Source organism: Calliopsis andreniformis, chromosome 7 (genome assembly GCF_051401765.1).
Source record: "Calliopsis andreniformis isolate RMS-2024a chromosome 7, iyCalAndr_principal, whole genome shotgun sequence".
NCBI lineage: Eukaryota > Metazoa > Arthropoda > Insecta > Hymenoptera > Andrenidae > Calliopsis > Calliopsis andreniformis.
The window spans coordinates 10,636,225-10,662,631 of record NC_135068.1 but is presented as its reverse complement, the minus strand read 5'-3'; the positions used below and the strand labels follow the sequence as shown (position 1 = coordinate 10,662,631).

At 38.6% G+C, this 26,407-nt stretch overlaps 4 protein-coding genes across 5 annotated transcripts; all 4 read right to left on the bottom strand.

The window, feature by feature from the left end:
- Window positions 1–3,812: 3,812 nt before the first annotated feature.
- On the bottom strand, window positions 3,813–15,951 carry LOC143181573 (pinopsin). Of its 2 annotated transcripts, XM_076382072.1 has the most exons (7): window positions 15,514–15,951; window positions 15,134–15,446; window positions 10,603–10,697; window positions 7,363–7,473; window positions 6,148–6,407; window positions 5,565–5,680; window positions 3,813–4,174 (listed from the first exon to the last, which is right to left on the bottom strand). In XM_076382072.1, the coding sequence occupies exons 2-7, from the start codon at window positions 15,329–15,331 to the stop codon at window positions 3,968–3,970; spliced, it is 987 nt and encodes a 328-aa protein (XP_076238187.1). In that variant the 5' UTR covers window positions 15,332–15,446; window positions 15,514–15,951; the 3' UTR covers window positions 3,813–3,967. The 2 variants fall into 2 exon arrangements, with proteins under 2 accessions (XP_076238187.1, XP_076238186.1); XM_076382071.1 differs by lacking the exon at window positions 15,514–15,951 and having other exon boundaries at window positions 15,134–15,490.
- Window positions 15,952–16,854: 903 nt separating this feature from the next.
- Prosalpha7 (proteasome alpha7 subunit) lies at window positions 16,855–18,512 on the bottom strand. The gene is made up of 4 exons (XM_076381968.1): window positions 18,367–18,512; window positions 18,198–18,280; window positions 17,358–17,749; window positions 16,855–17,194 (listed from the first exon to the last, which is right to left on the bottom strand). Exons 1-4 carry the CDS (start codon window positions 18,385–18,387, stop codon window positions 16,926–16,928), a joined length of 765 nt encoding a protein of 254 aa, XP_076238083.1. The 5' UTR covers window positions 18,388–18,512; the 3' UTR covers window positions 16,855–16,925.
- A 631-nt stretch (window positions 18,513–19,143) lies between these two features.
- LOC143181417 (uncharacterized) lies at window positions 19,144–20,229 on the bottom strand. Its single transcript, XM_076381801.1, has 4 exons — window positions 20,050–20,229; window positions 19,703–19,814; window positions 19,472–19,625; window positions 19,144–19,288 (listed from the first exon to the last, which is right to left on the bottom strand). The coding sequence occupies exons 1-4, from the start codon at window positions 20,227–20,229 to the stop codon at window positions 19,144–19,146; spliced, it is 591 nt and encodes a 196-aa protein (XP_076237916.1).
- A 1,456-nt stretch (window positions 20,230–21,685) lies between these two features.
- Or115 (odorant receptor 115) lies at window positions 21,686–24,079 on the bottom strand. The gene is made up of 5 exons (XM_076381852.1): window positions 23,703–24,079; window positions 22,560–22,659; window positions 22,380–22,499; window positions 22,068–22,223; window positions 21,686–21,819 (listed from the first exon to the last, which is right to left on the bottom strand). The coding sequence occupies exons 1-5, from the start codon at window positions 24,077–24,079 to the stop codon at window positions 21,763–21,765; spliced, it is 810 nt and encodes a 269-aa protein (XP_076237967.1). The 3' UTR covers window positions 21,686–21,762.
- Between the last annotated feature and the right edge of the window lie 2,328 nt (window positions 24,080–26,407).

Sequence of the window (26,407 nt, the reverse complement as noted above, 5' to 3'; positions counted from 1 at the left end):
GATAGCATGGATGTCTTGAGCACGACTATGTTGTGGCCATTTTAGGCGTAAACGTTTTATGACATAATTTGGACGTCTCTATTTAACATCTCTATTTAAAACAATGGTTTCTAGTTATAAAGATAAAAAATTATAATAAGGTATTATTTTAAATAATAAAATGTTCAGACACTTCAACCTTATTTCGTAGCGCCACTGCTCCAAAATGGAATAAAGAATAAACACAAGGAAAGTCACCCCCTAGCGCCACTGCTCCAAAATGGAAAGTCACCCCCTGCAGAACTATAATTGGCGAACTACTGTACTCTGAATTCACGAAGCAACCTCTACAGAATGCCCCATTCCATCCACCGAAGTATACAGAGAATAACATTTTTTGGAAGGGAAAGTTTCACCCTGAATAGCGTCGGGCTCAAGTTTCCAGCGTTAAACAACGAGCTTAAACATACGCAACATGCAGGCGGAGAAAGGGAACGGAGTAACGTTCTCATTCGTGCAGTTGTGCTCATTGCAAGCGTTCGTCTCTGTTAAAATCCACGGTTTTTACGCTTTCGGACTTCATCTGCATTCGAATCTCGTTTAATCGTTACAGCCTCGCCGCGAGTCGTTTTGCTCGTTTCGGCAACGCGTTGCAGAATGCGCGCGAAACGCCGCGTGAGTTTCGTGATATATCTTGCTACAAGCGTTTCGGAACGTCTCTGTGGAATAGTTCATTCGAAACATGTTTCTATTAAAATTTGCCCCATTTTTGAGGCACAGAAGCCTGCGTGATTTTCCACCCCTTTTTTCTTAGGAGACAAAATAGAGGGAGGCTTTTTCAGTCAACAGTATTATACTCAGCTGAGTATTTAATTAATATTTTTTAAATTAAGAGAAAGCGAGAATTTAAACACTTTTTTCAGTCTCCTCCGAGGGAAAATTTTTTGGAATTATTTTGCCTTACAAAAGGTGCCACTTTTCTGCTCCCTATTTTTATGAAATAGAAATTTTTATTAAGTAATATTAGAAACCACAAAAATTCTATAATATTTTTGAGATCTCTACAAATTTGTATAAAAAAGAATGAAAATTCTATATATTGTAAATCTCCCAAAAAGAAATTTAGAAAATGTCCTTTTCAATGGTAGAGGACACCTGTTCAGAAAATTGTATTTTTTTCGCGAATTTTTTATCTTCAAATTGGAGCAATATCCTCACCAAAAAGTCAGAGATCTGTAAGAGAAGGAGCGTCAGCAAAACAAACAATCGTCAGGCCATTAGCTCCTTAATTACTATTCTCCTCGGCACAGTGTTGCTGCGAATTTCTCCATTACAGTCACGATCGTCGATTGTGCCACCCAAAAGGATCCAACGACCCATTTACCCATCTCTCGGTCGTTTACCAGCCCCCTGCATTTTGCCTTTATTTGAAACCCGTTTCGCGAGGCGACTACTGTCTCCCTCAACTTTTGCCGCGCCGAGACAGCCAATTATCGTTACGCAACATCTCTCGATCATTTATCGCTGGAAAATTATGGTTTGTCTAACAGTTACACGTTTATTTTTCTTCCTCCCCACTTCTCTTTCGAATCGACTGCACCTCCGATTAATAGAAACTCTAGCCATCCTCGATTCACCGTTTCTCTATTAATGGCTGGGTAATTATATGCCTAAGTGATAATTATGAATAATTGTGAAACAGTTGTTGACATAATATGGAATCATGAAAAGTGTTTGAAGCTTTCAAACTGTTTTGAAGAGCAGGAAAATGTGAGAAATATGAATTCTATAAATTCTAGGGAATTTTTTAGGATCTAGGGTATTATAGGGTTGCATAGTTTGAAAGGTTGGAGAATAAAACGAACAGTAATCCCATATTTTCTTAATTTCTTCTCATCAACAGTTCCCCAACTTCAACTACCCTATTATTCAATATTATCATAAATTAATCCCTCATTACCTGAATATAATATTAAACATCAGAAACATTTATCAACCCTTACTTTCAAGTTTCCATCCCTTAAAGCCAAGCCTCTGGGCAGCAAAAAAGAACTAAAGGAAACTGCAATTATGAAAGCTATCTCTCCCCATAAAAAAAGTTCAATATATAATTTCCTCGACAAAGATCGAAGAACCTTTCGAACAGAGTTTCAGAACCTGACCCAGTTCACCCTGAATAATATTAAAGTTAGCCAGAGTTTCAAACAATCTTCTACCTTTTCCCAGAATCTCCAACCAGTGGTATGCTTCAATAATATTATTAATATTTATTTGATCGACTACCAGAGGAACAATTCAGTTCCTCCAGAAAGCGTATGAAAGGAATTTTATAATATTATTTAAACCAAGAGTGGGAGCAGGAAGGAGGCGAAGGCAGTGAATTTTCTTCTCGATTTCACTTTCGCCACAGTGGCATAATCGCGCGTGTTGGGAATCGTAATCTTAATTTCATGGAGCGACCCTGCGCCACCGTGACGCCATAGATGGAGGAGAAGGAAGACTGCAATGATATTTATTCGAGAAGCGTCTGGCAAAATAGAAATTGCTTGGACGATGCCAGGTTTCGTTATTGATACGGTATCACTGTGTCAGCAGCTTCGTAGGTGGCATGCAATTATTTTAACGACTGCTGCTTCCTTTCTTGGTACCTCGGTGCACCTTCAACGTGGCTTATTTTTTATCTTAAAATTAAATTACCTGGACGAAAGGTTCTGTCAATTTTTTAAAGTGAGAAATGAGTTTTTTCTTATCATATTTACTCGTATTTTATTTTCTCACTCGTGGCTAGAGATACTGTATTTTTTATTGCTCCTCGTTTTCATTAGTTTTCTCTCACTTATGGCATGAAACTAGCTAATCATTTTTTGCGGGAATATGTGATTAAGTTTTTTTAGCAACTTGATGGATTATTGAGAGAGTGAAACTTTAATTAAAATCCTCGATCGACGGGGAACCGTGTTCTTATTTTAGCTTCAATTGCCTCTCTTTGCTTATATTTCGCGCAAAACGAAGCTCGAGGGGTGGCTCGCAAAGAAGATTCACTTACGATTCGACTTCTCGTTTCCACCTCACGTTCTTTGTGTCTTCCGCTTTTCCGTCACGCACTCTCGTCTCTTTTTCCGCCAATTAACCACATTTCGCGAGCATCTCGTTTGCACAGACACAGTAAGAAGAAAGAGGGAGGAGTTAATGAGCTCCGTGGCGCTGGGAAACTTGTGGAGGGGAAACTTGGCACGAGAACCTGTGAAATTTTTTTATCTTCTTTTTTATTGAATTATTCCTCTGTAAAACTTTGTAATCAATCATAAATCATAGGTATATACACGCTGAACCCATTGCCTTACTAATAATCTCGTAGGAAGGTCCACTATAAGGCCCAGGACCACCAAAAATGGAACCACAATAGTTTAATATATAATATAAGCCTCCTAAGACGCAAAATAATATACCTAATTTCCCAGAACAATGTTCCTGATGTCCTCGAGGCCTGTTATAAGGCCCAGGGCCTCCAAAAATGAAACAGCAAGTAGCTTAACATATAATATAAGAGTTCTAAACTATTAAACAATGTCCCTGATACCCAAAACAATATCCTTGTTACTCCAAAGATCCATTATAAGGCCCAGGGCCACCAAAAATGAAAGAGAAAGTATCATAACACTAATATAAAAATCCTAAAATATAAAATAGTATCTCTGATTTATATTGTGACTGTCACTTTGTAAAATTTGTCGCCACTTGCTACTCCACTTCCATAATATATGCATTGGGCCCAATTGCCAACGAAGGGGCATGAATAGACTACAGGAGGGGTTATAGAAAGAAGAACATCGTTGAAATTCTGTCCACCGTATATTGAATTCTTTCTGGCGAAAGTGTCTACACTGACGTTGGATTTGCCAGGCCCCGTTTCCTGAGCACCCTCGAGGTCCCAAAAAATCGGAGAATCGGTGGGCATGATCCCTTGGAGGAGTTCTAACAGTGGGCCTCAGTTCCCCTGTTCTCGTTTGCTGAATACTGTCAACGCTGTGTTCTGACTTTCTGCTGGCATATTCCTCGGGCTTCGTATGTCGAATATCTTCTTCAGGGACCGAGGGAATTGACTGTTCAAGGCCGCGTAGATGATGGGGTTGTAGCAAATGGAGGACTTCGCTAGCAAGGCTGGAAGCACTGCCACTGAGGGGGATGGTTGTGCCTGAGAAAAAAGGTAGAGGATTGTTTAGCAAACAGGATAGTGAAACTGGTGAATTTTTGGGAATGGAAGATATTTTTGTAGGGATTTTTAAGTAAATTGTAGTTGAGACTACAGTTAACTTTCTTTTTTAAGTCTTTAGGTAATTTTGACACTAGTTAATTTTCGTCTATGTTAACTGTGAAACAAGTTAACTTCGTCTCAAGTTGACTTTGAGCCAAGTTAACTTTGTTTCAAGTTAACTTTGAGCCAGGTTAACTTCTCTTCAAGTTAACTTTGAGCCAAGTTAACTTCGTCTCAAGTTAACTTCGTCTCGAGTTAACTTTGAGCCAAGTTAACTTCTCTTCAAGTTAACTTTGAGCCAAGTTAACTTCGTCCCAAGTTAACTTTGAGCCAAGTTAACTTCGTCTCAAGTCAACTTCGCCTCGAGTTACCTTTGAGCCAAGTTAACTTCGTCTCGAGTTAACTTTGAGTCAATTTAACTTCTTTTGGAGTTAACTTTGAGCCAAGTTAACTTCTCTTCAAGTTAACTTTCAGTCAAGTTAACTTCTCCTCAAGTTAACTTTGAATCAAATCAACTTGGTCTCAAGTGTTAACTTCGTCTAAAAGTTCGCATCATGTATTTAACAAATAGAAGCCTATTATCTCTCTAAACTACAAATCAATCTTCTCACTTATCTCTTGCCACGTTAATTTCTCAGAACGAAGTGAAAACTATGCAGCACAGATACATCTCAAAAAGGTAACATCTAGGGGGATCCTTATTATCTCTAGAAAGGGAAACGAAAGTGAAGGTAAAATGGATTAATTCGAAATAATTTCGCTGTTTCTGAGAAGCAGCTACCTGTACACATATATCAGATCTGGATTAACATTGATCGATGTTTTTAATCATGAACGCAGCCTGTAATCAACCTTCTTGTACCACACTGTATACGTCTGAGAGTGTATGAAAAATCAGTGTTGCGCGAACCAGGGATAGCTGAAGTAACCAGCTCTGTCTGCACGCTTACGAGTACCTTGAACTTAACGTGTAGCAGTGAAAGTGTTATTATAATTTCCTATGGTCATTAAGTAGCATTAGCACGCACGATACCAAGACAATGAATGACTTCACTACTTTGCTTCAATCAGAGATGAGCAAATTTTCTTTTTCACTTTTTTTTTTTTCCAAAAAACAGCAAATACTTTCCATCATTAAATTTAAGTTAAATAAATTTGTGGCCCTGGCACTGACACTTAAAATCACGATGTTATTTCTGGGTTTTATCACTTTTTTTATCGCTCTGAGATTGATTAAAGCGATGGACGATTAAATACAAAATTCCAGATTTCTTCATTTCTCAGTTCATTAAATTATTAATAAAAAACGTGGTTTATCGGTGGTACTTACATCGAAATATTGCGCTGCGAGTGCCAGCGCCGCATAGGGCGACCAAGCGAGCAGGAAAGCTGTGATCATTAACGCGACCATCTTCGTAACCTTCCCTTCGCGTCTTCCGCGTGCACCTGCATTACAAAACGAAACGTGTCACGTAAATTATATCGTGTTCTCTTTCGCAGTTTCAAATTTCGAAAGTTGAAGGTTACAATATTAAACAAGCCTCGATGACAGAACAGTATCTTAAGAATTCATAAAAAAATGAATTTTAAATATTTACATAAGAATTTTTTTGGTTGAATTATAAAGAGGTGAAGAAATTGATTTTCAGTTTTATAATTTGAGGATTGCACTTCGATTACAAAGCAGTATCTTTAGAATTCACAAGAAAATAAATCTGAATTTCTTAATAGGGATTTTTCCGTGAATTATACGAAGAAATTAATTTGAAATTCCAAAATTTGAGGATTACATTATTAATAAAGCCTCAATTACATAGCAATATTTTAAAAATTCCCACAAAATAAATTTGAAACTCGAGAACTTCCACAAGTATTTTCCCAAAAGAAGAAACTAAATAAATGACTTCATTTACCCGCTCTTTTCCTCACTTTCCTTAAAGTCAGTATAATTGCCCCGTAGCTGGTGCTGATTACTATGACAGGGATGACAAGGCCCATGATGAATAGGAAACCGATGTAGCTCTCGCTTTTCGTGACAGGATCGTGGACCTCCCAGTTAACGCTGCAGGACACGTTGCCAGCTTCGGGACCATAACTCCCCCAGCCGAATAGGGGTGGTAGTGATAAGCAAAGTGCATAGACCCAAACGAAGAAACCTAGTATCACAGCGTGCCTGTTAAGAGCAGGCAATTTAATACAGAGGCTAACTGAGGCTAAATGGCAACTGTTCTTCAACGTTGGCCACTGTCAAAGACAACTTAAATTGCGAATTTCAAACAAATATAATTAATAAACAAAGGGACTGTGAATTCAGAGAAATTGAGAAGTTGTTAATCTAATATTAGTAGCGACAGTGAATCCTTCGGTTCTGTATTTGGTTTGTTGATTAGGGCAGTGTGAATTAAGATTAAATAGTGTGTCGTGAAATTTGAGATTCAAAATTTTGCAAAATATTGACACTGAAGAAAATTTGAATTTTTTTTTTGCTAATCCGCTGGTCGAGGCAGTGCTGAATAATAAATTATGCAATAAGGACGCAAATCAGTCGTGAAGTTCCTGCCAGATTTCTACAAGAACTCCACGAAAAGCCCTCTCTCTTCTTGTCCCTCATCTCTGAGCTAAAAATGCACCTGTTGCCGATGTTGATCCAGAGTTAATTATAAATTCGTGGACACAAGTGAAATACTGCAGTGAATTACAAGAGTTAACAGTAATCGAGGAACCATTCTTGGAAACGTTATGCACGATTGCTGGCAGAGATCTGTGGCTTTACGAGAAGCTGTAAATTTTTCACTTGAGGTATTTAAATTTCCCGCGGTTCATTAAACACTGAAAATGTTTGACGTGCTGTGGATGGCTCTCCAAGCGGAATAGAATAATAAAAAAGACATCTAGAATGCAGAATGTCAGCCCAGAAGACACGAATCCTCTTATGTCTTCCTTTCTGCCCTTCTTAATCCTCAAATATCTCTTCAGTCTCTTTATATCTGACAAATAACCAACGTGTGACTGTTCCACTGTCCATACCAATACCAGAAAATAATTTCTCGCAAAAAGGAGACCTCGCGGAACTCTCTGGAAAACGTGTGGTGCAGCGGACAGATAAGGAGGCACTCGATGTTTCTTACCTTATGGATAAGGCTCTCATCGGTCTGGCGACCAGCAGCCATCGTTCAACAGCCATTACAGTTAAGTTCCCGATACTGGCAAATCCCAGGGTGGACATGAACCAGGCGTACCTTCAAACCCATAAAATCCCCTTGAAATTCTGGGAAATTGAATTCCTTCATTCATCGTCGCGCTCTTATCGATAAAGCCGACACAGGCCGTATCAGAGAAGCTGTCTCAAGAAATTACAGGATTTAACGCTGCCATATATTTCACTGGACCGTGAAACCTGGACAAAGTGTGCATCGCTTGATTCTGACAAGAGGATAAACATGCAATTATTTGGTCGAGACCTGGTACCTAAAAATGGTACTTTTGACACTCACGCCACGACCGTCTCGCTTTCGAACTTTCACACTTTCCCGTTTCCACCTCGCGTTGGGTATAAATTACGCTGCTCTTTCCTGGTATCGACCTGCTCGTGTGTTTACTCAGAACCGAGATTAACGCTCGCCCAGTGGGTTATCGAATGCTGGCTTTGGACTATTGTCTGTGGATTTAAGGACAGAAGAAGGAAAAGAGTGGTAGACTACCGAAACAGAAATTGTGGACAACATTCACAGTGATTAGGAAAAGATGACGAACATAAAAATGTGATTATGATTTAAAATGAAATCACAAATAAGTTATTTCATTTCCTCTTTCCTTGAAAGCTCATATAGTATCCAGAAATGTAAGTCCACGAGGATCAGTTTCTTCTAATAGACTTCGTTTAATCTGTAATTTAAAAATTTGTAAATCACTTAATTTTTACTTTGTGAAAGATTATTAAGGGTCCTAACACTTTTGAATGAAAATGTAGGTCGACTGACGGAGAGATAGAGATAGAGAGAATGAGGGTGAAGTGACAGTCAAAAGATAAAGTGACTGATTGATGGGATGTAATGGTTTCGTTCTGTGGGGATCCTCGTTCGATCATATCGACGTCAAGCAGCCCTGGTGGCAATCCTGTCAAAGATGGGTGACCGTTTTTATTAATATTGATGATTTTCCGGAAGATGAGGATCAGAATTTCCTGTGGCGAGAAGTCTCTTCGTGGACATTGCACTTCTGGATTACTATATATGAACTGCGAATAAGAAAAGAAAATTTCCCAAAGAACAACATTAAGGAATTACACAAGTTTTAAAGAGGAGGAGGAGGAGGGAGGAGTTGTGAAAAGTAGAAGAAAAAATAGAGTTAGAGGAAAAAAGTCTCGTGTGTTTATATTCTCCCTCAGAGTTGGGAGAATTCTGAAGAAGAAAAAATCACCACACAAGAAAAATATTAGAGGAAAAATCAAAACAAATTGCGAAAAAAATATAGTAAAAGTGGAAATGTGGAAACCACACCAAAGTGATCTAAAAAAAAGTCTTGGAAAAAGTGGAAACTACCAAATTGAACAATTTTAAAGAAGAAAGAACAGCTGGCGCGGAAAATCAAGAAAAATGAAGGAAAGAAACCCTGGAAAAAAACTTGAAAAGAGAGAAAATTTCATTCCAGGAAAACGTGGAAAGAGAAAAATTGATTGACGGAAAACGAGGCCACAAAAAAGCGTGGCGCGGAAAAATTTCAACGAAAAAAGAACGAATCTATTCCAAACAGAGGAAAACACGAATATTAGCGACGTTGCATTATATTACTAAAGCAACGCGATTCGTTGAGATTATACATTTCACAGTAATTTGCAAACAAAAGGGTGCTTTCGGCAATTATACCTAACGAACCACATCCTTATCAATGGGCTCTCTCGCGAACGATAATTAAATTGCGATCGATAATTGAGCGCCACTACATTACAACGTGCCAGTTAAAGTGTCCGAGCCGTGCCCTGAAGATAAAATAAGCAGTGCTCTGCCACAGAGCAGAATTTTTCACAATTTATTAATAAGTATTTAAAAATTCTATTATTTTACACACTGAAATTTTTCAGTTCCCTGAAATTCGATCATCGCTTGCTTCTCCAGCAAAATTGAAATTTCTTCGAAAAGACGAGTTTAAACATTTCCTTTCTGAAAGGGTGAAATGTCCCAGGGGAGGAAAAATGATTACAAGCTTCCCTTGCGTCTATCGCGAATGATGGGTTCACTATCGCAGAGAAGGGACGAAAAATGGATTCGCAACGGGTGAAAATATTGTTAGCTGTGTTTCTACGTAATTTTCTCTCGCGACTGTTCCTCTAGTTTCCCATTTCCCAGGAAGTTCTTAATACTTGTCGGAAGAAAGCTAGACGGTTCGTTGCTTTTAGGGCCCTTTCATGCTCGTTTATTAAAGAACTTATTAAAAGCATGCTCTGCCCTCTGGGTTTAACGTATTATGCTTTATGCCCTTGCGAATTTTTCGCGATGGCTGCTCTTTTCAATATACTTTATCGACCCATCGAATCTTGTCTTGTAACGGTTTCGAGACATTTCAATCGATTTTACTTTAGATTGAAATCAACCTTCAACGAGGCAACATTCCCCAGATGTTTGCAGAATCATTCTATCATGCTTCACGGTTGCGCAATTTTTTGAAGAATTTTTTTTTAAGACTGTGATCGTTTCTGATTACTGAATTATTCATTCTTCGGTGAATCTAGTCGTTCTTGTTTGGCTTGAAAATTGATAAACAAGTGCAGTGACAAATATAAGGATTACAAATGAGGAGGTACACGTTTGCATTTTTTAATTTGCCTTTTAATCGCTGTACATGGCATGGCCAGCGATGTGTGAAATTTCAGCAGCATGCGTATCCTGCACATCTGCTGCAAAATAAATCCGTTATTTTTGTCTTGCCATTAACGCTGGTGTTGCAACGTTATTTGCCAATTAAAATTCTCGTCATTGTTTTTTTTTTGTAATTTTCTGCCCTCTTTTACTATAGTAATTACAATAAATAATTAGAATTAGTAACAAAGCCATGCAAAGAATTTGTTATGTTTGTGAATAAACAGTAGTAATTGAATCATAATTATGAAGTGGTCATAGGTAGATAAAAAGTATCCCCAATAGAAAACTTCGAATCAATCCGAACGAAAAATGACACGAGAATTCTTCAGTTAACCGGAAGAAAGGATCACGTCACTCTCAGATTCAATTATTTTCTATCAGAAGAAATTGTGTACGGTATGATAGCAACGAAAGACGGAAAGGGATCGTGCTCATTCAGGGTGAAAAGAAACCGTCGCTGTTCCTCAGAGAAATCTCGCGTAATTCCAGTTAATAAACAATAATGTATACCAGAGACACACTTTGTAGCCCCAGTACCACCCTCCTGTGATCGCAGAGACCATAGCAACCGGATTCCCAAAGGCTGCCACCAAAAAATCGCCAACCTGAAAGCAATTATCGTACTATTATTTGCTGTTCATAGATTTTCTAATTTATACCCTTTAAAAAAATTTTGACATCGCTTTTGACGAATTGAAACCTCTGTTTAATGGCTAGGATCTGTATTTTTATGCTCTATGAAAGTTACTCTGATGAGGCTATGGTCAGAAGATAATCTAATCGAGTCCACGCCTCGTAGTCTCTCTTCCAAGTACCTTACCTCTTGCCTCCACCCACTAGCCAACGAGACTGCGTTACGTGGCCTCCCACCACTAATGACTCCGCCCACTAGCCAACGAAGCAGCGCTACGTGGCGCCCCACTACTTGCGTCTCCGCCCACTAGCCAACGAGACAGTGCCACGTGGCGCCCCACTACCTGCGTCTCCGCCTACTAGCCAACGAGACCACGACACGTGGCCCCCCACCATACCATCCCACGCCTCCTAGTTCAGTGCATCATCCAAAAATGCGCATTTAATTTAAATTCCACAACTTCTTGTCTAATTAAACTCAATATGAACTCAGAAATTATTTTCAACGTGATTATCGTGACTCCCACAAGATTTTTCTTTCGATATCCTTAAAAATTCCTCTCAATCCTCCTCTCCAAGTGCACCCTAACTTTCAACTTCCCTTCAGCGAGCTTCTCGATCATCCTCCCCACGATTTCCTTGGGATTAAAATGCACAGCAAAGTTGCTCGTTAAGCAGGCATCGGCCAGAGTAATCGCAGCACTCTTTTAACATTCATTAAAACTAGGCTAGAGGGGGAGGGTTCATAATCCTTTAAGCATTCTTGTCGTACTTAATTTCCGCGAGCCAAGACTGGGAAGAGGAGTTCGCTGAGGAAGAGGTAATCTCTCCAAAGGAGTTCGCGTGTTCAATTGTGTCCCTGCATACAAATTCTGCGGGGCGACTGCATCAAGCGCGATGAACTCGAGGTTTTATAAGGGAAAGGGCACTTCTTCGTGGATTACGATGAAGTGGAAAATTCTTTCGCCAGAAATGAAGGCTACACAATGACGAACCTAAGACAGACAAGTTTTCTTCTTAGTCTTCGGTGACCGAGGAACGAGGAACTTTCACAGTTATCTTTGATCAGACTTCATAATGTTATTTAGGTAAAAGGTTCCCAGAAACAGGAAACCAGTACAAGATAAGCTCAAGAATAGGATTCTGGCAAGAAGGAAGAGAATGAAATCCTGAGAGACTGAAACTTATCGGGTATGTACTTGGGTGAAAATTACTCCTTCGAAATCTCCACGCGCGCATTTTTCAGCCAAGTAGTCATAAATGTCAAATAAAATTCCTCATACTCGGCACTTAACGATTCTTCCACCCCTTGTAAGGAATTATATCGCCACTCGTTAAAAGCTCGACTGCTTTCAATAGAAATCCTCCGTTTGCCCTGAAACTTGGTTGGCAAGCTCTGAAAATACAAATGTTGAATTCTCCCTTGATATTTTAATTTCCATCTCACCCTCGAGAACAGAGGGTTGGGGGTGGTTTTCACCCCTTGCGCTCAGGTACGACCACTTTCGATAATATTAAATGAAAACAATATGAGATGAGCTCCTTTGGACTCGATACCTTCCTGAAATATCTCTGATATTTTTATAATTATGAAACAAGACAGTATTAAATTGGAGCAGTGATTAATAATTCTACAGAATTTTTCTTCTTCGCGTAAATTACTTCACGTAAATTAAAAATCCTTAAATGTACAATTTCTCTCATTAATTCAGGCACAGTCAATAAAAAAATATTTATTATAATATCCTGGAGACAAATGTCAAAGCATCGAGCACCAAAGATAAATATTAATTAAACGATATTAAACGTCAGTACACTTTACAATCTGCTCAATGATTAATCCAGCGAGGTCACTGTTTGATCCCAGCTCTTGATTGAATCGAATTCGAAAAATTCCCCACTGAGTGACAGGATCTCGGAGGGATAAGAGTCGGTCGAATGAGGGCTGAGAGTAACTGGAGCATTCCCATGTTGTAAGGAACGAGTGCACACTTCAGGGCCAGACGATGAGAGGACGAAGAAATTCGTTTGTAATGGGGAAAGGGATTTCGACTGAAAGCGGTTCCTCGGTATCTCGTAGAGCTTTTGTGCCCGATCAGCATGGCACTCGAGCGACAGTTAATAAAGATTCCTTCGTAAGAGTTCGACTTTAACGAGGAATCGAAAGTTTTCAGAATGCATGCTCTCCATTGTTGTAATTTCACGCGTCGATGCCTCTTGACACGGCCAATCGAGGATCTGGATAATGAAATTTCGCTTGAAATCTGCTTTGCCTTTTAATTGCAGACTCATGTCCAGCGGGGTAATTAAATGTTTAAATGATTCATTTGGTAGACACAAGATAAATGGGATTTCTATGATTTTAGGTCTGTTTATGTGAGCGTTTTGATGAATGTTCCTTTTGGACTTGAGAGATAGTATAGGAGGTTCTGTCAGGACTGGGTCATGCTTAAATGAGGTTTGGGCTGGGTCTGACTCGTGACTGGATTAAGCTACTGTATTAGTTTTCCTTTGATGGGCTACAGATCGCAAAAACTCGAGTTCAAACGAAATCTATAAGTGAAATTTGGAATTCAGATAATTTGAGCTTGAATTATCTTGAACAATGTCCTCCTAGAAATTTTTCAATATTTCTCCAGGAATCTAGAATACTGTCTTAGATTTCTATTACTGAACTCTAGATGAGAAGCCTCAAATTGCATTAGAATTTAATTTAAGTTAAATCTGCAATCCAGCATCACTCCAGATAATTCCATCCCGAATTATCTCAACTCGATTTCACTTCCAACAAAAAATCCCTCGCGTTGTTCCTTAAATCTTCACTTTGACCAGCTTAAATGTAAATTCTAAGCTAAATTTAGAATCACCTATCCTTCAAACCCACCTGTATTCATCTCGAAAATGAAATACTCTCCAGTTCCCCTATTCAACAAACTCGCGCGTAGTCCAAAGATTACTCCGAAGAAAACAAATGTCTTCCAAGAACCTTATTTGCCTAACAATTCGAGGAATCTGAAGAAACTTTCAACACCTTCGCCAGCTTCCCATTATCAGTTAATTCCACCCATAAAACGACGTCATTGGGACATAATGCAACTGTTTGTCTCGTTGAACTCGTGTGACATAGTTTTCAGGAAATCCACGGGATACCTTCTCAACTCTGCGCGAGGGGGTTGCGTGGGAGGCGGTTAGTCACGCATGAATTATGCATCTGGCGAGCGTTAACATTTTCTGCAGCGACAAAAGCACAGTGAATCGCTATATTCCATCGTCTCCGAGAATCCCAGCGATCGGTCGCGGCTCTTAAATTAAATTTAACTCAGTTTCGAAATGATTATTAATAACTTGCCTCGTGCATCCAGAGGAAACTTCTAGTCGACTTCAGATTTCTATTCAAGCACGATCAGAAATTTTTATCGAATCCTGCTGTACAAACTCTGCAGCATTTTCTCAGAATTTGAAACACTTAATGTTGGAATTGTTTACCACTTTTATTGTTTGTTTTCGCGGGGGAGTCTCTGATTGAAACTTTGGACAAGTTTCTTGACGCTGTGGTAACTTTCAAAGGACCAAAGGACCAATTAACTGCTTTTTTTCACACGGAATAGCTATCAATGGCAAACTTTAGTTGATGTTTATGAGAATTTTTAAAGGGTGCTTGATTCCAATTTTTTAAAGTACAAAATGAGTGGAAAAATGATTAAAACACAAGCTCACTTAATATTGAAACCACTGCTCACTTTTAGGCGATGTTCTTAACAAGAACTACAATATTTGCAGTCTCCTTTTGTTGTGTTACCACTGAAAACCTAGCAAAACATTTGTCTTCAATTTCATCTTGGCTTGTTTCATCTACTAGTAAGTGGACTTCGAAATTCTGTTGAAATTACCAACAACAGAGAAACCACATTATCAGGCACTATAGTTACAAATTCTATCCCCTCATTTCTAATATTCCCAAAACCTCAGACCTGAAGATTTTCAATCATCTCTAGCTTCAAACTCAAAGTGAGCCAAACTCGTCAAATATTCCTCTTGTCCTAAACCAATAGCCCCAGGCTACAATAAACAATTTCTTGTGCGGAAGAATTAGGGATTCTTGTGTAACTTAGGTAAAAGCTAGTGGTATTTATGAATTTTCATTGAGGAAACTATTGATAATATTGAAATAAACTATCTTAGAGTCCTCTACCTTTAAAAAAATATTTTGGAGGGCTTCACACAATTTCTCCCTAGTGGAAGAAGGCAGAATAGGTAAGACAACTGATTCGAAAAAATTCCTAAAAATCAGTCACATCCTAATAAGAAAAAAAATCCCTAGCAATAGCTTCTGAGGACCTTCTACGAGTCCTCCCTCGACTAAAAAACTCAAGATCAAGTAATCCACGATTCCTATCGTAAAACTCACGACAAGATTGACGAGGATCACGTTAACTGGCGTCCACAAGGTCTGCGCGTCCTTGACGATCACGATCGCGACGAGCAGGTTCATGGTGAATCCGAAGAAGCCGATGAATCCGAGGGCGACCGCCGCGCTGACGTAAACCGCTGGACTGACCTGTTCCTCGAGATCGTCCAGCGTGACGTTGCCACGGTTCAACGACATCGTCCTCTGTCCTGGGGTGGAACAGGTGTTCCAGGCCACTGAGGGTCCACGGCACACGAAAACGCCACGTGGTGGCGGCGACGACGGCACTCGCGATTTACCTCTTGACCCCTCGCTTTCCCACGGAAACCGGAGCCCGTGCATCAATCAAAACCAGTGGCGAAGTTTCAAAGTCTACCTACCCTTATATAAAGCCCGGCTGAAACTACCCTCTCTCCTCTGGCTGCACGTAATATCTACTCGCGGCAGACGAGAAGCAACCCCCCTCGACGCGAAAAACCAGCATGCGCGAGATCAGCTGCACAGACGTCCGTGAACCCCTTTGTCCCCGACGCATGGGGTGTTAAAAGGGTTGTTTGACCCCCAAAAGGCTACAATTTTTATGATTTTCTTTTTTAATAATTTTTTATTTTTTTTTTTGAGTTCCTGAATTCTTAAGGATCCTTGAATAGAATATTCTTCGCCTATTTATTGAGTAAATTATATTATTATTTACATACTATTAGGAGAATGATATAATAATCTACTCGTGTGAAGAAAATATTCAAAGGACATAATTGTCAATAGCATTACCTGTTTTCTGTCTGTCGATAGAAGTGACTGTGGATGTCTGTGCGAGGTTCGTGACCTGTTACCGCGCTTGCGATTTAATTAGGGTGTAAATGAGAGGTCATCCTCGCGGCAGTGGTTCTAGCGTGATACTTGCGGCTGAGGTAACTTTGTTTCCTTTGTGGAAGGATGTAAGAAAGGTGCAGGTACAGGGGAATTAGTTGTAAGATCGAGAGTGATATATAATGAACTTAGGGGGTTGAGGTAGAACTCCAGGGGGTTGCTTTTGTGGTCTGAATGAAGCGAATTGTGGAAGTGGTTTTAATAGAATTTTCGTATTTAGTGCAGCAGGAATAGTGATTTCGTTGCAAGACAAAGTGGCTCTGCTTGGGTCGCTTATTTTGGGACAAAGTATAGTGAGTGTTTAAAACTTCGAATATTTGAAAATTTGCTAGACTTCCAATTAGAAAATTCGAAAAAGGTATCCTCGAATTGCATTTGTATACAGAAAAAACTCGATTATCTCTCTGAAAGAGCGAATCACTCTCCTACACCTTGTAACATCGTAATGTTTATTGATTTTCAAACACTAGCACGTGTTGCAGGCTTTTTCCATTTCATTTTTCGCTTTTTTACGTGTTCCACGTCTGATACGATTAAAAGGTTCGTTAATCGGGGAGGAAAAAAGTCTCTAAATCCTATTAGTGGTACAAAGGGGTCGTATTCGTTAATCGTATATTACTGTGACAATTTTTAGAGCATTCTCGTAACGCGTGTCGACAAACACGCGTGACAGGATTTAAATCAAAGGGGGAAAAAATAAATCAGGATTTTAATTAAACATCAAAACGTAACTTATTACATCATCAGAGCAGAAAGGGATTGTGTGCTGAAGAAAAAACTGCAGAATTTTTCGTAGTAAACAACGGGCAGAATTTTATTTTTTAAGTTGCTTTCTGATAACAAAAGCGCCATAGCAGTGTGATCTCTCGTGTATTTAAATTACAGCTTACAATATAAAATGTATTTCTCCAAACTATTCAATTTACATATCTTCAGTGTCGCTGTCTGAGTCCTCAGCCATTGCCTGCTTCGCCTTCGCCTCTGCGTCTGCCTTTATGTCTGCTGGGATACGCTCGTGTCTCCCATTTGTTCGTTTACCCACCCAGCTCATTTCTAGCTCAAACTGCTTGTCCTTTAATTCATCGTGGACCAGATAAATAATTCTTGCAGCCTCCTTTACCAAATCGTTAGAGCTCATTTCGGCTAACTTCAGCTTCTCAATTTCCGTCTTCGCCGACTGTTTCGCTTTTCCTGTTAATCAATAAGCATTCCATCTGTTTATTGTAACAATTAAATACAAAATACAAGGCACCTCAGGAAAATTGCAAATTTTTAAGATAAATACTTTTAGGGAAATAATATTTGGACTACGAACACAGTGTTAAAAATTTCTGGTATCCCCTCTATTACTCACCAATGGCGCAGCCATAGTATCCATAGGATACACCAGATGGATCGATCATGTACATTACTGGCCCATTATCTTCATATGCTCCAAGAATCACAGAGCAACCGTAAGGTCTAACCGCAGAATACAGAGTGTAGGCATGCATGTACATAGAAACCCTCTCGTTCAGATATTTCAAGGGAATGCCGACTCCATACTGTGACTTATAGCTAGAGGCCTCTGATCTTGCGGTCTCCGCAATCTGCCTTGCGTCAGAAATCAAACCAGACCCTGCCATACCAATGTGTTTGTCTATGTTGAATATTCTTTTGTTGGTGCCTGGCTCGTAGAGTTTGGAGGTGATTATTTTTTCAATTGCGAATACCACACAGTCCTTCCCTCTCAAACCGATCACTGTGCTGTAAGAATTCAAATTTATAGTTAAACCTTTGCGCACCAGGAAACTGTACATGAGACTGTTCCATAGTTCTCCCATAAAATGCAGAGCTTCGGGGTGTGACTAACACATCCATGGTGAAGTGCACACTTTACAAGACATGACTATATGTTATCATGCGCTCTGTATTTCTTTAGTTTCGTCAAGCTACTTACAGTGGCGCATGGTTTCAGAATATAGCTCAGAGCAGAGCTACTACAGTGACTCGTGGCTCTAGAACGTCGCTCACAGAAAAGCTACGATAGTGATACATGGTGCGCAAAGGGTTAATATTAAGGCCATATTTAAGGCAGAAGTTAGCGAAGAATATACTTCATGGTAAGAATAAATAGAGGGCTATAGAAGAGGTTAGGTGTTCCTACATAAAAAATACTCTTCCCAAAACAGAATATTGTTAACTTAATAGTTACCCTCCATTCTCGACAGCTTTCTGTGCATATTCCACTTGGAACACGCGTCCGTCCGGCGAAAATTGAGACGCAGACAAGTCATACTGAAACCACCAGAGAGGTTAGAGCTCATTACTCGAAATTAAGTATTTTTCCAACGTTATTTGAAATGAATTTATCTAATATTTACCCCCGTGCCTATGGAGCTCATTTTTCACCCAATAGAGGGTACAAAAACTGCACTAGTTTAATCGAGAAAAATTGTTTATACGCGCAAGCGGCGTGAATAGGCGAAAATCAAAACTTGATCGTCAGCGCTGATCAGCGCCGCTTGTCTTGCAGGGTTAGGTTAGGTGACAGCTTTCCTGTGCGACACCTGGTGACTCTCTAAGAAAATATTCAGTGTCTTTCAAACGAGTGCAAAGTGAGGAGTGAATTTTTTGAGCTTCACAATTTTTCAAGATTCCAACAAAAAGGTAATTATATTTTACTATTAAAAGAAGCATTGAGTTGCATAGTGTTGAGGTTAGATGTTCTAAGTGGAGAATATTTGATCAGTTTTTCAGGAAAATAGATTTATGGGATGTGGGGAAGGAGAGAGGTTTTGTGAGAAAATTCGGCGTCTTTGGCGATAAGAGAGATGAATTTTAAAGAGAATTGGTAAGAAGATTTCTTATTTTTATGATACTTTTTGGAGAATCTTTATTTCAATATTCCTTTGAACCTCCACTTAAATATAATTTGTATGTATATGCATTTATACATGCATACGAGGAACAATTCTATCTGTTAGAATTGTTCGTGTGCGTGCGCACCGAAAGTCGCCATTATGGTACTTCGATATCTTGTTTCAAAATTACGAAAAGATTTTTGCTTCATTTTCTCTCAACTATTTTATACTAGTAATTACCTACTACACTGTAAATTTTCTTTTGATGTTAAAAATTAAGGTTAGTTGGTCCTACAATTATTTCTTCTCTTCTTTTAAGAAATTTTTGATATTTTCCTTCTTGCAAGTGTACTCGGGTGGACAACCATCCGTGACACCATGTTCAATGGCTTTTCGAAATTCTGAAATTGCTTTTTCGTATTTTCCTTCAATGGGCAGGCTTCTGCAAATTATGCAGCAATGAATATTTTACTGTGGATCATATGAAGTAGCATAATAATAATGAATTACTATAAATTAAATATATGTATCTCTTAATTCAAATAAGCAGAATAAAAATGGTATTTTTAGTGAAAGGGGACTCAATTAAAAGAATTCTAAAAATCTTAGGAAAATTAGTCCTTACTGGGGTAACAGTTTCATGGTTTCTATTATCATCTCTGCAGCCCCCAAATATTCTTTTGCAACGTGGGGCTCCTCACAAGCTGCTCGATATAAGCACGTGTCCCCCATTAAGTAACCCAGCGCTAATGCAACTTCCCCCTCGGATACCACATTCTCTGAAAATGTTTTAAGAGTTAGTCGCTGCAGAAAGTAGAAAAGATAGTTAAATTTTGATATTTTTATTAGTAAAAACCTCCTTCCAACTCTCGTCCCTTGTGACCATGTTGGCCTAAGTACCCTGCACCGAATACGACTGCTTTCAGCACCAAAAGCAGTAACAAGTTAGATAGATTCAAATTCAGCACCTGTAAAATGGTAATTGTGGTAGAAAAATTGCTGCTCACAAATTTGAAGAGTTCTCATTTTTCTATTTATTCATTTAAATTCAGAAAAATTTACATTATACCATATAACTTGTAGGTAAAGTGTTGCCTCTGGATTTTGAAGCTTTGAATATTCAACAAATTAAAAATGACCCCTAGAAGCCACATGTGATTCATTTTAGCTATAGCCAGCAATGAAAATTCATAATCTTCTCACCTGACTGCTAGTAGTGGACCTCTGCACAAGCTCCTTCGCGATTTCCATCAGCATGGAACCACTATGTTTCTTATCACTTGTTTCTTTGAGAAAGCCACGTTTGTTGTCAGCATTTCTAGCGACAACACTACAAACCACTATGCTCACAATTACCAAAAACTTCACGTTCAAGGCTACCATCTTTCTTACCATTACCACCTTCTCAGTTCAGCGATTTTTGACCCCACTGGTATGTACTTTTTTCGAGAAACAAATCAGGTCTCTCAGAAAAATTGTTTAAAAGGAACCATCTGTAGTGCTGAGTTGAAATTTAAATTGGCACAAAAATGGTAAAATGGTAAAAATGGTAAAATGGTAAAATGGTAAAATGGTAAAATGGTAAAATGGTAAAAATGGAAATTAGCAAGTAGCAAGACACGAGAAGCCAAAATGAGGGCTCAACAGGTGAAGATGCTCGTTTTATAAGCCGACATTTTGCTTTCTCAACAAACCGTGAAGCTCTTTCGTTTTCATCGGTGTGCATCAAAGCGAAGGTGGCCAACGTCCCTTGTTTTCTCCCATTGTGGCTTCTACTTGTAGACGTGTATCTTTATTAACATTTATTAAAGGTCCTTCGACGTTTAAAGACTCGCGCTTTCTTCGAGGTTGACGGAAATAAGCGGTGAAAGTTCGAACTTTTACTTAACTCATGCGTCGAAACATTGCATTGTCATTATGAATGACAATCCTTTGGGGCAATGACTTTTTAATAAATTTAGATTTATCAAAAATAAAATTTGGTAAAAAATGGTATTTTAAAAATAACATTTTTAAGTTCAAACTCCTAAATTTACTAAAAATGCCATTTTTTACCAAAAATAACATTGTTTTTTGACAAATTTAGAAGTTCAAAAATAAAGAATATTTAGAAACTTAAAATTGGGATATTCTCAAATTTTTAAATTTCCCAGCTCAAACTCATTCTACTTTTATTTTATTTTATTTTATTATCTACAATTTTCCCCTCCTCCAACAACTTCCCCACACATAAAGGTCAACCAGCAATTTTGCAAAATCCATAAAAGCACAATCCCCCATGCTCGTTACCTAAATATTTCACTTCTCCAGAAGCCTGGTCATCGAATGCCGCATAATTGATGACCTGAACCGAACGTGTCACGCGCAGGGACTGGCACAACTGCACCAAGAATGATCGTAACTGATGGTTCACAGTCATTCCCTTGAAATATTCATCGACAAAGGGCGCTCGCGTGCAGTCGACTGCAAATTAGCTTCACAAACTGCTCGAATATGCACCCAATGCGTCCCAAGATAGAGGAGCATCTCGTTGCATAAAAATTGTGGGAGTCGCATGAAAAAAATAATATCCTCGAGCTATCGTTGCATAGTCGATGCAAAGATCGCTGCTGGCCTCGAGGAGGCTCGTTAATAATTTATACCCAGCCCCTCGTGAACTTCTTCAACTTGTTTCGCCCGTTTCTGAAGACATGCCTTGTTATTCTGCGTTTTCTGCTGCTGTAATACTTTTCTATTTTCTCTTTTTTAACTACTTTCGAGTGTCGTTACGTCTTCACAGAGAGTACTTTTAAGCAATTTATTTGATTTCAAATGTAACATATAGAGGTACTAAAATAGTTTGATACTTTCTTGTTAGGTTGCACATTGCACTATGCATTTGGGAATAAAAATAGAAGCAGTGCAAGTGTGAATTTTCTATTTGTCCTTCGTGGCGTAAAGAACAGAAATGTAGCCCATCGAGGTTTTCAAAATCTGGAATATGGAAAAGCTGAAGAGTATATGAGAAAATATAAGAAATTTGTGGTTTCAATTTGGGTCAGAAAATATGAGAGATTACTGAAATTTGAGAGAGAGGGACTTTTCACTCGTGAGCCTCTTAAATATTTGTCTTTAGAGGACGTAGAGTTGTTCGTTAAGAAATAATGTGAGCGTGGACTGTTTTGGGTTAAAAGCAAAGTTGTGTAAAGTTTCATTTCAGTGATTTGTTTGTGGGCACTTACCTGGGAATAGAGGACCAAAGTGAAAGAGCAGAACTTGCCTGCAGTGACTTGCAGTGGCAGTCTGGCTCGCTGTATGATGATTATCAGCAGTTTTGCATCTCTTGGAGATAAATTGTACCACTCACAGTCGTACACTGCCTCTGCTATCTCTGTGCTCTGGAAAAATTGGCAAGAGCGTTGAATTCTTTCAATATCCTTTTTAATTATATCGCGAATTTTAAGTGTGGAAAGATATAGCTGACAAGTCCATTTTTTATCATCAGATATTAGAAAAAAATTCAAAAATTGCAAAAGAAATATAAATAATCGTACCTCGATTAAAAGTTTTTCACCAACATAACAGTACAAGTACAACTGAACCATCACATAAACAACATAGAGCAGTAAGAAAAAAATTTGAAATATTAGGAATTCGTTTGCTTCACCTATCGACTGAAATGAGAAAATAATGTTAGGAAAATTATGGGAAAAATTTCAAGTGCCATTGCCTACCATGATGACTTGGAAACATTGAAAGCACAGCTGCATGGTGCAACCGAGCATCTGAAGTAGTAGCATCATGTTGAAACATTTTTCTATCGTTTCTGCGAACCTTTACAGAGTTTATGACGTAATTAAGAAGGATATTGAAAGAATTCAACACTCTTTTCAATTTTAAAATGCAGAATAAAGAAGCAAAATGAATGATTAATTAAAGAAGTGCACGTTATGAGGCGAAATTAATACTGAGTAGGCGGAAAAAATTGTAGATCACTTATTAAGGACTCGTCCAAAAGGGGTGGCTTCTACCTTTAATTTCACCCAAAATTGCATCTCAACAAAATTTATGAAATTTCTGAGAGTCGTCTGAAGTAGGGAAACATTCGGGAGAAAACCGCCCTTTCTTTCTCGGTGGATTGTGCAGTGAGGAATTTTTTTCGGCCAAGTTCAGTTCAGGAGCGTTAAAGTAGAGGCTTTGGTCTTTAAAATGAGACTAGACTCAGTTCCCTGCGATTTTTTTTGACAAAATTACAGCAGCTCAAATATTGGCTCCTTTTTTGGGTTCTGGATCGCTGCCTGATTACGAGGCTGGCGGCTCACATCTCATTCAGACCGCGATAAGTCAGCGAAAAAAAATCGTAGATCACTCGCCGAGGTCTCATTCGACAGGAGAGGGTTCCTACTTTAATATCCCTGTAAAAACTATCGGAAAAAAAATTTATCAAGTTCCTGAGAGTTGTCTGAATTTGGAAAACATTCGGAGAAAAATCACCCTCTCTTTCCTGGCGCATCGTGGAGTGGATAATTTTTTTCGGCAAAGTTCAGTTCAGGGGCGTTAAAGTAGAGGCTTTGCCCTTTAAAATGAGACTAGGCTCACCTCCCTGCGATTTTTTTTCGCGGAGTTACAGCAGGTCAAATATAGAGAATTTTTTCGATCTCTGTATCGCTGCCTGATTTCAAGACTAGCAGCTCACTTTTCATTCAGACAGCGATAACTCAGCGAAAAAAAATCGTAGGTCACTCTTCAAGGTCTCGTTCGAAGGGGAATGCTTCCGCCTTTAATACTACCCCAAAGTAGATCACAAAAAAAATTTATTAAGCTCTCTACAGACGATTGAACTTGAAAGATATTCGAAAAAAACCAAAAAATCTTACATATTAAGATACTCATGTTTTCTTACGATCCTCTCCAACTGTTTTCGAAAATCTTCTCCATAATAACGAAGATTCCTTATATTACTCTTTACGATTGAAAGCTGCCCACAGACATGCAGTATCAACATGGCGACAAATGTGTCCACTGCTGTGTAGGATGCAGCTGCATAAGTTGCAGCAGCGAATTGAGCAAATATCGTCAGCTCGTATTCAGGACTCGAATTAACGTCATAAGGAAAACATCCACGAAAGAGTAATTTACTGTCGTTGTACTTAATTGTTAGTCGACGAAGGATGACGTAAGTGATCACCACACTGTGACACATAAGGGTGCTCCTTATTATCGTCATTCGAGTGATTTTCGCTATTTGCAACATAGTCTCTCGATGGCTCGGCTTCGTTTCGCTGCTCCAGTCTTCAGCCATGAACTTCAGCAGTGATTTCAATGCTTGTAAATGAAGGAAGCAATTGAGACATTAATTACCATTGAATATATTTTAATATTTGGGATGTTCATGAGGGTGGAAAAAAGTTTCACTTAAAAATTAAAAGATTTCGAAATTGGAGGACTTAAAAGTTCCAAAATGTCTACATTTTAAAACATCAGCAGGGATTTCAATGCTCGTAAACGAGAAAAGTAGTTAGTGCATTAATTACCATTGGATTTATTCTGACATGTGTGATGTTTTTAAGGGTGGAAAAAATTTAAGAAAAGTTGGTAAGAAAGTTACAAAATTTCTATATCTAAAAAATCGAGGTTTCTAATATCTCAAAATTTTGTGTAAACTCTATCACTTAAATTCGAAAATATCCCAAAAGGCACCAAACTTATACTCACGCTTGCCATTAACCCAGAACGCAATCGCCTTAAGCACAGTAATACTGATAGTGACATTGGCAAGTGCCAGATTTTCGACAAGTAGTTGCAAATCTTTCCAAATTCGCGGCAGTTCGACTGTCTGCGGTATGCAAATGGAGCACAACATCAGAAGAACAGGAACGAGCACCAGGTAGGTCGACGGAAGGTCCCATCGTCTCTCCTCTGGCCAGAGACCCAGGAACTTCAGGGTGTAATAGTTCCAACAGTACACATATTTTAAATCTAACGTCGACGAAAAACATTTAATAGGATTGAGAGATCAGAATTGACGTAGATCATCACTGACCTCGTTGGACCTCTGAGGCCATCGTGGAAGCTTTCCCCTGTCACTGGATACGTACACTTTTCTTCCATGTGTGCTCTATTTGTCTTCTGGCGCATGCTCACCCTTGTGAATTCTAAATGGGATTGCACGAGGAAATCGAATGGGCTCAGTATATTCTGGGGAGATAGAGGCGTTTGATCAGTCGTGAGGAGTCCTCACTGAGGACTGGCGAGAGCTGAAGTTTGGCTGAAATCTTCTCTATTCTTTATTATCAAATATTGTTATTAATATATTTATATCGACGTTTCTGTTGTAACAATAATACTGTTATTAATATACCTCTATTAATAATTTTGTTAGAATAATATTATTATTCTACATGTTTTGGTTATACATGTGTATGTGTAATTTTACTATGAGTAATTGCTGTCCATGGTAAGTGGGAATATGTTCACTGTTGGTGTGTGTGAAATTTAGTTTGAAGGAGTATACAACATTTTATTGTTCTTCTTTCAATTGTCCCCTCCCTTTGTCGACCTTTATGTGACTTCAGCTCAGGTAGTTAAGAATTTTAGGGGCTCAGTGTCTGCTTGACCGCCCCGCTGATAAGACGCGCGTCGATTTTTATCACACATACGTGATTGTGCTTCCTGACTGTGTCCAAGTTATCATTTCTCATTGTGTCTTCTTTAAAATCACTGTGATTCCTGAAATTTTTATAAAATATTCAGTAACATTAGTTTCTTTAAATCTTCAATAATATTCATTTTTCTAAATCTTCGATAACATTAATTTTTTTTAAATCTTCAATAACCTTGTATTTTTTAAATCATTAATAATACCAATTTTTAAAATGTTCACCTCCTTTCAGTGAGATTTGTCAGTGTACAGTAGCATGGTCCCTTGCCAAGTTTCAGTAGCAGCAATCTGGAAGTTCGTGGAGCTGAAGCAACTCTATGATTTGAACTCTTTCGGTGTAGCCAGTACCAGTAAAGACACTTTGTCTGGAATCATATATTCGGTGAGGAACAGTCTGGTCGAAAAGGAATTCAGACTGTCGACACAGCTCGACCAGAAAGTATTTTCTCGAACAGCACGTGAAGGTTTGTTAATCGTTGTAATAATAATATTTCGGTGTTTCTAATGATAAAGTATGTAGATATGCTAATTACTAGACTCTACTCTGGCTCAGTCGTCGCTAGAGACTGTGAGAAGGACGGACATGTAACCCATTGCTGTCTTCAGGATCTGAAATGGCGAAATTAATTTTTTTATTCTGAATCTCGTGGAGAGAATTGCGATATAGAGCCTTTACTCGATATAATCTCGTGGATTGAAAATCTTTAGAGAATACTATGACAGGGAATATACAGGGTGTTCCACTTAAATAAATCCTCGTCCATATCTATTCCAATGATATAAAATGATGATGTAAAAAATATTTTATTCTTGAGACTTTGAAAGAAAACATTCCTCATATATTGAACACTCAATATCATTCAAGTTGCATAGAAAATATTTTTTGCAGCACCACTTAAAGAACAGATACAAGGCCTTACT